The 11833-nt window shown below is 37.5% G+C and overlaps 1 protein-coding gene and 1 long non-coding RNA gene across 2 annotated transcripts; one reads left to right on the top strand and one right to left on the bottom strand.

Moving 5' to 3' along the window:
- Positions 1-562: 562 nt before the first annotated feature.
- Positions 563-1780, bottom strand: LOC112513740. Its single transcript, XR_003069297.1, has 3 exons — positions 1531-1780; positions 1329-1410; positions 563-611 (listed from the first exon to the last, which is right to left on the bottom strand). It is a non-coding gene; the product is annotated as an uncharacterized LOC112513740 (long non-coding RNA).
- Positions 1781-3126: 1346 nt separating this feature from the next.
- LOC112513186 (dnaJ protein ERDJ3B) lies at positions 3127-8978 on the top strand. The gene is made up of 10 exons (XM_025119366.1): positions 3127-3319; positions 3398-3546; positions 3626-3752; positions 6328-6442; positions 6754-6870; positions 7026-7112; positions 7462-7521; positions 7611-7688; positions 8299-8370; positions 8581-8978. The coding sequence occupies exons 1-10, from the start codon at positions 3252-3254 to the stop codon at positions 8737-8739; spliced, it is 1032 nt and encodes a 343-aa protein (XP_024975134.1). The 5' UTR covers positions 3127-3251; the 3' UTR covers positions 8740-8978.
- Positions 8979-11833: the final 2855 nt, after the last annotated feature.

The raw sequence follows: 11833 nt of genomic DNA, 5'->3' as shown, positions 1-11833 counted from the left end.
CTATTTTTTCTACAATATGTTCCCTTCACCTTTATTTGTATTAGTAAGTGACAGAATTTTTTAGTTCGAACAGATCTACAGTTTCGTGTTCTTCTCTTAACAATACTGATGTAATCACAGAATAACATAAGTTATGGTGTGAGCTAGGATCTTATGGCCGTTCTCATGAAAAGATAAYSGTTCCTTCTCCTACACCATTTGTTTCTATTTTCCCACATCAATTATCTTTCAATAAACAGTCCTGCATCAACTCCAAAGCAATAAGCATTTGTTGGGCACTTTATTAGTTGTCAAAAGCCTGGTCCAGATTCCTTTAAATCATTTCTTTTGCAAGCCAACCTTACAAGTTACAATTATGCATAGAGCAAAATATCTCATACAAAACTCAATATGAATTTTTCCAAGGGTTTCCATCCGCTTCATCGAAAGAAAAACAGAAAAAATTCAATACGCAGATATACTAAAAAATAACAGTGATGATATGAGCTTCAAGACCCTGCTTATAGGTTTAAGAAACTCAGAGAACTTACAGCACCACAGGTACAACAGTTAGAAACTTCCTGTTGCAAGTGAGCTGTTTGCCGCTATCAATTTGCTCCCACCAAGTCAACCTGTTGTAGATGCCCTGGTCATCAGCAAAGGGTGTTCCCTTCTTCCAGTGAAAGAAGTGATATGTAACTTGATGGAAAAGAAAAAATAGCACTTAAGTTTAGCCAAGTGCACACATTTGCAGCCAATCAAGCATGCAAGAAATAGATAATAAATAGAGCATGATGAATAGGTTAAACTTTACGAAGACAGTTTGTGAAGCTTATACAAATCAGTCATTTGTTGAGAAAGGTGTTGATGTGTGCAAATATGACATAAATACTCGTCTGTTTCAGAGGCTTGGCACATAAAATAACAGCAAGATGTATCTCCTTAAGCTTGTAGCTTTACACGTGACTAACCACCTGATTTAAATTGTACATCAACGGAACACAAATTGTTGCCATTAACTTAAAAAATGAATCGAATAAGAACAAACGATAAAGGGTGTTTGCTTCTCCAAACAAAGCACATTAAAAATAATGATCACTAATACAACAACATAGTAAAAGGTAGACCCAAAAATGCACATGTGAACTACACTTTGTAGTAGACGAATTTCTCTTAAGCATTTCATCAAACATGTAGTAGACATGTTCTGAAATTGTTGATATCAAGCACAAATTTATGCATTTTGTGATGTTAAACATCAATAACAAATATAAGCATTTCTATGATGTTGTTGACATCAARCACACAAATTWTAACTGAAACCCCAAATTGTACAAAAAATTACTTACATAATCAGTKAATGGAATCCCTAGTTTCTCGAAACGATCGAAATGGAGATGAAGAAAATTACTCATGTATATTCCAATATCTCTGCAAATTGGCACATAATTTCAACCAATCGTTAACAGAAAACATGAAACCTTTTGAATTTTTGAAAGAATCAGTTAAATTGAAGAGAAGAGAAAGAAAGTTAAAATGTCATCAACATACCTTGGAGATCGAGAATCGAATCAGAAGTGGAGATGGAATCAAGAATCGAGTGGAACCCCAACCGTATAACATTATGTTTTGAACGATGAATCTCACCTTGGAGATTGAATCGACGTCTTAAGGAAAATCGAATCGACGTCTTGGGGCTTGGGACGTACGACGGGAGCGACCTCTTGGGAAGACAACTTCCGGTTGTAGGTATCTTATGCATAAGTTCGAGTAAAGAGAGCGATGAATCAGGGAGCGAGTTGTACTTTTTTAGGTTTTATGAAATCGTTTAGGGTTTATGAAATCGAAACGGGTTAGGGATGAAATCGAATCCTTATTCTTCAAAATTTGTTCGCGATGAAATCGGACAGGATGAAATCGTTAGGGAAGGAATTTGGTTTCTGTTGGCGATAAAATAGGATAGAGATGAAATTGGATAAGGATGAACGAGTTTATGGATGCTTTAATAGGTGGTACCATTAGCAATAGAGGTTGTCTTTAAGAGTTTTTAAAAGTTTTAGCCAAATACTTTATAAAATAGTATATATATATATATATATATATATATATCGACCTATTGGGACATGATGTCAATCGGCAACACTAAATTAGCAAATTAATTTTGATATCGGAGGAAGATGCCCTTTCAAGTAATGAAGGACATGGTTGACGTCTTTTAGTGAGGTTTACATATAATTTAAATAACTTAACTAATGAACTTAACACATGATAGGTGATATTAAACATGGTAAATTATGATATAAGAGTATTTCAACTAAGCATATATATATATACTAACCATGATTAATTAGAAATAGTAAAATTTGTATCACCATGCATGGCAATCTAATGGAGTTAGAGCAGATTAATTTGCATCCATCAAGTCCGACATATCTAAAATGCATTTGCTTTTATTTATGTAGGCACTTACAAGTCCTCCATCCAACAGTGAATTAATTTGGAKTTTGGCATTTCAATTATGGCTCAATTTAAACAAAACGATGTGGAAATCTCACACAAATCTCTCAAAGAATATTGAATGACGTTAAATTTAGTTTGCAAGGCTTATTCAAATGAAAACCAAATAGTTTTATTAGAAGTTTGCAACTGTAGATTTTAAAATTTAGTTTTCCATCAAACCCTATTAATACGTCAATACGGTAGAATACCTCATAARACTGATAACTAACAGGAAATTTATCATTATTTATGAAATAGAATCATACTCGATTTGACAATTGTATGCTCAAAGACTATTTAAAAAAAATAGGATACACATACATATTAATATACAATTATACACATTCTGGGATGACTACAACTGCATTAGTATGATTAAAAAAAGCCAAAAAATAAAATATTCAATATTATTACAAAACATAACGGGCTTGATGGTTGGATTGGGCTTTCACAAACCACTCATTGTTTGGGCTTTCCTTCCTGACCTGCCGTGCCGTGCCGTGCCGTACCCGTGCGTAACGCGCGTAGGCATAAAACAATGTTATACGTGGCACGTTGCTATTGGCTTTCATACGTGGAAGCTCTCTCTCATTGGTTAGATTTTCTCRAGTCCACGTCCCAAAAGGCCGCTAAACTAGTCTTCCTCCTTGTATGCGGTGGGATCAGACGTGTTTGTTTTATGATCGCAGTATGATTGTCTCTCTGCATTCTTTCCTCCGTTGCTTGTGATTCTACAATCTCTCCATCCGGAGCTTTGAAACGCAGTCTCCTTAATGGCGCATTGCAGATCCAGATTTATCTTTTTAACCTATTTATCAATCTTACTCATTGCTACTGCCGCGTAAGTGTCCATTTCTTTTTCTACTTCCATTTTTATTCCCGTCTATRTATTTATGGTTTAAACGATTGATCTCTACAGGAAGAGTTACTATGATATACTTCAGGTTCCCAAAGGTGCGTCGGACGATCAGATTAAACGCTCCTATAGAAAGCTCGCCTTGAAATATCATCCTGACAAGAACCAAGGAAACGAAGACGCTAACAAAAAATTTGCCGAAATTAACAATGGTACTTGCATGTTTTTACAGCTTTCTGTTCCTCCTAATTTTGTATTTTGAAACTTAACGTTTGTTTCCATCATTTTCAGCTTATGAAGTGTTATCAGACAGTGAGAAGAGGAGTATCTATGACAGATATGGCGAAGAAGGTCTCAAACAGCATGCTGCTGGTGGCGGAGGGGGAGGAGGAATGGATATTCAAGACATATTCAAATCGTAAGATTTTGATATATGTTCCATTTTCTGATAGGAAACTTGCCTGTACTGTGCAAATACTTTGCATATGTTGGTACTCGATGGTGTAGAACATTATTTGAGTAGCCTGTGAAGCAAAATTCCCGTAACTATAACATAAATTACCATTCTGGCTTTTCATAGACCACTGAAAATATTTTAGGTGAACCATGTACTCGATATACATTTACAGCATCATCAATTGCAACTTGCAGAGACTTCGCKTGGTGCCACCCAGACTTAGTTTTAATAGTGGCTGGTGGGTTGCCATTAAGGAAACGTTATATCTTGTAGAATGTGCATTTTGTTTGGTGAATAGGAGTTTTAAAGATGTATTTGTATTAAAGATGATTACACAGAACTTTATTAGTGTTAAAAACTAGTCATAGAATCTAYTATGAACAGAGGAGCTAAATTTATCTATTTGTCCATTGTCGTCATCACATAATCGGTTATGGTCCATAAGATTACTCAATCTATCATATCCTTGTAGAGTATTTTAGGGAGGGGAAACATGCTGACTGAATCAGCAATGGCGTTTTTAATCATCAAACGWTAAGAGCTTATCAAACGGCCCTTTAGGCATGTAATAGTTACTTTTAATAAACTAATTTCTTAAGTCAAATGTTACAAGATGTTATGGGAAAAAGAGAACATTAATAATACTTTAGGATGACCTGGAAGAGTAGAAAAAATAAAATACCCTTTTCAACAATTGAGTATAATTTCTTAACTAGAWTACACCAAGACATCCGACTCCTACGCTGCTTGCAATGGCACCTTTTCTTTTGAGAAAATTCACATCAAAACCAATTCAATATYAGGGATTAAGTGCATATGCTTCTGTAGTGTTGGAGAGACTACCTTAATAAAATTTTATTTTGGTCCTATAAGTTGTCTTTACTTGTTATTTCTTGATAGTTCTCGGTTCTCCAACTGTTTAGGTATCACACATGTCACGTAAAGGGTGCATCTTACACATTTCGATTTAGAGAGTAGTTTTCATGGCACTATAGGTCTCTTTGGGAATCTTTTTGCTGGCTTAGTGTTAAATTTCTTCGATTCAAGACATTTTGCCGCTTTTGCAGTTGCAAAGAAGTAATATTGCAACTGATGTTGCATTTTGATAGCTTCCTATTCAATGCCCCTCTTCTAATATTTCCAATGAAACARCATTATGACTTTTCTTCAATACCTGCCATTAGTAAACCTGAGAACAGCTGTTGATCCTTTTCTCTTTTTGTCGAGAAGCTACTAGTTTCTAGGTGGAAAATTGACGGGTATCRAGTCCGGCAAATAATAGAATTTAGAATAAAATAAGCATRTTATCTCTAAAACACAACTTGTTATAGTGAAGTAGGGYCGTCTCCTCTGGGACTCGTGTTAACCKTAAGCCCAAGACGTAACCACGTGCRATTTCATTAACAATAAAAACATTATATAAGGGGTGGGGGTTGGAAGATTGATAAATGGCCTAAATATGCAAATTAAATTGAGAACTTTAAATAATAATGAATAAATTCTAGTGATGAGTATAACTGGTTCTTTGTCAAATCATGTATCATTGACTTGTATAAAAACATTTTTATGAATAGATTTTAGACCGGTCGTGAGTGTCGACAAAATGAAGAACGGTTCTGAACAAGAATTGCGCAAATAAAATTCAATTAAGTTTCAATGTTAMACAAGTCTTAACAAAATTCAATGCAAATTAGCTATAATCCCATCACTTGAAACAGAAAATTAGCAACTCATAATATTATTTTGAAACAGAAATTGAACTTACAGATGGTAGAAAGCAGTAGAGTATGAAGAACCCTAATTTGAGARATCCAAATTCGACTCTAAAATCTGGAAATCGATTTCAGTTTCTTCGCAGTTTCTGTTTCTGATCAATTTCTCTCTGGTCCCTCTATCGACTTCTGTTTCTGTCCTGATCRTTAWCTGCTTCTCTCTCGTTCGAACCTGGTTTTGGCCGGGTTCTGCCCTCTCTGCTAATATTGACATTTGACAGGTTCTGGTCTCTCTCAATTTCTGTCCCCTTCAAGCTCTCTGTCCATCTACAGCTTCTCCCGGTTGATTTCTGTTTCTTTTCAATCCCCCCACAGACCCCCTGCCCACGTTCCTCTCTATYGACTTCTGCCACGATCTCCACTTTTTTTTTTTCTGCTGCTGGTGTTGGGCAGCAGCCCAAGGCTGCTGCTGTTGGGCTTCTTCACGGGCTTTGCAGCTGAGTTGCTGTTTGGATACAGCAGCTGTTTGGATACACTTGGATGCAGCAGCTGTTCTGTATGGATAATGTTGCTGTTAGGATACAGCTGTTTGGCTGCAGCAGGGCTGCTGTTTGGAACCAAAAACAAATAATCAATTTATTTTCCTTTTTCAACTTAAATAGCCCCATAAAGTTAAAAATCAACTTAAATTAAATTGGACCTTTTTAAGCATCTACTTAATATTAATTCCAAGGTAACTTTGACATAAAAATGTATAAATTTGGTACTTATAAAAAATCAGCCTCTTTTGGGTGTGTCTACTGACTACTTGAAGTATTTTGCAGATTTTTTGGTGGTGGAGGAGATCAMGAAGAGGAGGAGCGAGTGGCAAAAGGTGATGATGTAATTGTTGACTTGGATGCAACATTGGAAGATTTGTACATGGGAGGATCACTAAAGGTAGGAAAAATTCATCAACTGAATTAGAAAATTGGTRCCTCTTATTCAACCATTAATATACCACACAACATCAAATTGGTTGCAGGGTATCTATGTAAAGCAGTCAGATCCCTTTCTTTACACCTTATATCACCGTTACTGTTCTTAATACAGTGTTGGTAACTTTGTGTGTGCGTGAATGAAACCACTTGCTTAGGCAAACAATTTTCTTGYGCATTCATACCTGGTGATGGTTTGCATGTTGGTCTAGTGCATGCTAATTTTTTCTKCTTTTTGCTGTGCTTGTGTGAATTATGGTTGAATATAACCAGGTTTGGAGGGAGAAGAACATCCTAAAGCCTGCTCCAGGAAAAAGACGCTGTAACTGTCGGAACGAGGTTTATCACAGGCAAATCGGTCCAGGGATGTTCCAACAGATGACAGAGCAGGTATGCCGTCTCTGACCATCTGTTAAATGCTTTCTTGTGAAGATTTACTATCCAACATCTTACACCTTGTYGATTTCCTAAGTCTATATCACTATATATTCATTATGGTTGCGCTAATTCGATTGCCTATTATATATGCTTCCTATGCTCTTCAGGTCTGCGAGCAGTGCCCTAATGTAAGGTATGAAAGGGAAGGGAATTTTATCACCGTGGATATTGAGAAAGGAATGCAAGATGGGCAGGTAAGCTTTTAGTGTCTTAGAGTTATAATGTTTTTTTATGCTTTGTGCCTTTGCTTTTGATAGTTCATGTGGTAATACAAATGAAAGAACCAAGGACTATAACCAGATATAATTTTGATTGTTTTAGATTGATAGCTTTCACATAACAATTTCACTCGGTTTAAAGGGAAAAAGCTCTTCCTCTTTGCATTTCCTCKTTCTTCTCCTTTCAAATTCGTGCAGGTGTTCCTAGTTTATTTTCTCCATGATGTACCATTYAAATAATATACTCATGGTTATGAAGTATGCATTTACTGGTTTCGACTGTCCAAAACATGTCTAACGATTGTGCCCTTTTACTTCGTCCCAGGAAGTGGTGTTCTATGAGGAGGGTGAACCAATTATAGATGGTGAAGCTGGAGATCTGAAGGTTAGTTTGTTATTATTGATAACTTAATATTATAGYAAGTGTGTTGAAGCGTTTTCTATTGTTGATGGTAAATCTCAAATTTTGGGCAGTTCCGCATTCGCACGGCAACACATGACAGGTTTAGGAGGGAAGGCAGCAACCTTTACACAACTGCTACAATAACTTTGGTAATGTTTCTCTTATATCTTCTTCTGTAGCAATTATTTGCATCTGAATGCTGATAACTAAACATGATCGCTACGTGTGTATTTTATAAAGAGAACATAGTTTTTTTTTGTCTGTCTCACCTTTTTGCTGAAAATGCACAACTTTGCTAGCACTTTTAACTGGAGCACCTGGCTATCTATCGCAAATGTCTCATGAGGTTGTCTTGTCTCATGCAATGAAAAAAGAAGAATTTTCATTGAATTCAAAATGAGTTGTTCTTACTGAAATGAAGTCCAGGCAGGCAAGTCCATCTTCAAATTCAAGATGTTTTAGTTGAATGRTGTATTTAGCTAGTTACAATGCTGGCCATGCTGCTTTGTCTGGTTTTTAAATGTGCCTGTTCATCTTTCTTTTTTTCTTTTCTGCCTTGACTGGACTRAAAGGTGAGTTGTGCAAATGAACGTGTATTGTTGCTTAAAATCAGACACACATGATCACCTCTTATAAGAAGGTGAAGTGAAATTAATCAATTTTAGTGTAAACTTATGGTGGCATGATAAATTGATACTGATGGGTAACTCTTGTATTYCTTTTTGTGGTTTAACTTACATGTGCAGTTGCATTTTTCAGGCACAAGCACTTGTTGGCTTTGAGAAGACTGTTACACACCTTGATGAACATCTAGTAGATATTGGCACAAAGGTGAGCACTCTTGCTTTTCACTTTTATTATTGAAGAAGTAGTTTTGTTTGTCTTTTGCGTTTCTACGTGTTTTATTTATTTACAAACATCTAAAAGCACGTAATGGAAATAATATATTTTATTTGACAAAACCAAAAACCCAAAAGAATATGATAGAGAAAAAGCCAAGGTGGGTTTAATTTAKTATCTTTTATTTGTGGCTTGCAATAGGGAATTACAAAACCAAAGGAGGTGAGGAAGTTCAAAGGTGAAGGGATGCCGTTGCATTTTAGCAATAAGAAGGGTGATCTGTATGTTACTTTTGAAGTTCTTTTCCCTACATCACTAACAGACGAACAGAAGACGAAGCTCAAAGCCATTCTTGGTTAGGATCCATGTACAATATCCACAATTGTAAAATGAGGAGGCTGGCCCATAGATTTTTCTTCATTTCAGTCGTGTTTTCAATCACATTAAGCGGCTTGTATTTTCCAGGATGCAAGGACCTCCTTTAGGTTACAACTTACAACCTTTTTATTTTCTTAAATTCCYTCTCCGTAAAATTGGAATATATAATTTTGTTACTCTTTAAACAATGAGGTTCTATYGAAATGTGATCATTTGTACCTGGCTTCCTGATTTCTCCATCAAACTACAAAATAATTGAGTAAGCTGTAAGCCAATTAAAATTAGAAATAAATTTTACATATTTCATATTTAAGTAAATTAATTTTCAAAACTGTCCATGGGAATCTGTATTACTTGTAGCTGTTACAATAGTACACAAAACAGGTGAAGGCCTGGTTTATAATCAACTAATTTTAAACACAACTGAATACCTGATTGAATTAATTAACAGAGTAAGGTTGGAAGAGAGGTTAATTGTTGGGAATCCAGATGCTRAAGCCCATGAGCCCATAATTTCTCAGTTGGGTAAAAAGTCCATAATATAGAAAGTGCACACGAGGAGAGAGAAGAAGGAGAAGGGTCGTTAGGGAGAAAGTTAAAAGTAGTGGAGGGGAGGAAATAAGAATCATTATGTTATTTGTTGTCTATTTTGTTAGGAGAGAACTCTCTGGAGAGGAGTCCTAGACTCTGGTTAATTTTCCTTGTTCATTGTAGAGCTTCAGCTCATTTTCCTCTTTTAATCATTCAGCTTGCCTTCTCAATTTTTCTGTTTCTATTAAATTGGTCTGACCTGCCGGATTATTCGAGGGGAACCAGCGTATCTGAAGATGCCACCAAAGCCAACCAATGTGGGTGATCGAGTGGAGGCGTTGGAGGAAGCAATAGGGATGATGGAAGAAAACATTCAGCGCTCGTTGGCTGAATTCAGGGAGACGATGTTAGCAGATTTAGTCAAGCTGCTGGAACGACCACCACAAGCGATACCGCCGGTTGTTAACAAGGGGGATGATCGATTGACAGAATTCCGTATGGCCGTGAAGAAGGTGGAATTGCCTATGTCCGATGGGGAAGATCCAGTAGGGTGGATTACTAGAGCAGAGATTTATTTTGAGGTGCAAAATACTCCTGAAAATATTAAGGTGAAGTTGGCAAAACTGAGTATGGACGGGCAACAATTCACTGTTAACTTGTTGAGTGCAACTGAAGAGAACCTCACATGGAAGGAATTCAAACAAGCTTTGATTGAACGGTACGGGGGAAGACAAAGCGATAATCCCTTTGAGGAATTGAAAGACCTCATGCAAACGGGATCGGTAGACGAATTCATCACCGAGTTCGAGTATATATCGTCTCAGGTAAGTCGTCTTCCAGAAGAGCAATACCTTGGTTATTTTGTTGGAGGGCTTCGATCTGATATAAGGTTGAGGGTTCGCACTTTCAACCCTATAAATCGTGTTCAAGTAATGAAGATCGCACGAGATGTAGAGTCGGAACTGCAAGGCGCTATAATACCCAGGAGTGTATCCACACGACTTTGGAACGGAGGACGAACTGGTGGAGTTGGGTCGTTCGTAAAAACTGGTTATGGATTGACTAGAAGTTTTAATTGATAGTGGAGCTAGTCATAATTTTGTGTCTCCTCAGGTAGCAGCCGCACTGGAATTAACAATAGACCCTTATAAAAATTTAGGGGTTCGGTTAGGGGATGGTCACCGTGTTTTAACGCAGGGGGGATGTAAGGAGGTGGAGTTGTTATTTGGAAAATTCAGAACGGTGGTGGATACCTACGTATTAGATTTGGGTGATGTCGACTTGATTTTGGGGGTATCGTGGCTTGAAAGACTCGGGAAGGTTACTTTCGATTGGAAGGAAAGGGTTATCAGTTTCCTTGCGGGGGGAGAGGAGATAACTTTGTCCGGTGGCAAGGCAAATGATTCGAGAAACCTGTGGAGTGGGAAACGGGCCGCGACAACATCATTTCAAAGTATTATAATGACTAGAGAAGGCACCGATACGTCTACGGGTGTACATAAATTAAATAAGCAGCAACAACAAGAACTCGATATGATGCTGGAACAATACAGTGGTGTATTTCGAGAGGTGTCGGGTTTACCTCCACGGCGGGAAACGGTGCATAGCATCGAGTTGCGAGGGACTGGAGGTCCGATTAGTGTACGCCCATATCGTTATCCACACCACCACAAGGATGAAATCGAAAGACAAGTGCAAAAAATGCTACATCAGGGGATCATTCGGCAGAGTTCGAGTGCTTTTTCAAGTCCCGTGATCCTTGTTAAAAAAAAAGATGGTACCTGGAGAATGTGTGTTGGCTACAGGGAACTTAACAAGGCAACTGTCCCTGATAAGTATCCCATTCCTGTGGTTGAGGAGTTATTGGATGAGTTAAATGGAGCTATGTATTTTTCTAAACTAGATTTGAAGTCTGGATACCATCAAATAAGGGTAAAGGAGGAGGATATCGGTAAAACCGCGTTTCGAACACACGACGGCCACTATGAGTTTCTGGTTATGCCCTTCGGCTTGATGAATGCCCCTGCTACTTTTCAGTCTACGATGAATTAGGTTTTTCGACCTTATCTTAGACACTTTGTCTTAGTTTTTTTGACGATATCTTAGTCTATAGTAAGGGCTGGAAGGAACACCTTGATCATTTACGCACGATTTTAGAAATTCTACAAAACCATCAGTTTGTGGCAAATAGAGAGAAGTGTGTGTTTGCAACGCAACAAGTGGAGTACTTGGGGCACGTTATTTCTGATTTGGGAGTATCTGTAGACCCGAATAAAATCAAAAGTATTATGGAATGGCCGGTCCCTAAAAATGTTAAAGGAGTACGTGGATTTTTGGGGTTGACCGGATATTACCGGAAATTCATTGCTGGTTACGGAAAGATTGCGAAGCCATTGACTAAGCTCACTATGAAGGATGGGTTTGTTTGGGGATATGACGCTTCAAGGGCCTTCGAGCAATTGAAGCAAGTAATGATTAATCCCCCGTTATTGATGTTGCCAGATTTTTCTCAACCGTTYGAGGTAGAGTGCGATGCATCCGGTCG

The sequence above is a fragment of the Cynara cardunculus genome, assembly GCF_001531365.2.
Source record: "Cynara cardunculus var. scolymus isolate 2C chromosome LG 5, CcrdV1, whole genome shotgun sequence".
Taxonomy (NCBI): Eukaryota; Viridiplantae; Streptophyta; class Magnoliopsida; order Asterales; family Asteraceae; genus Cynara; species Cynara cardunculus.
This window is presented reverse-complemented; position numbering and strand designations above follow the sequence as displayed.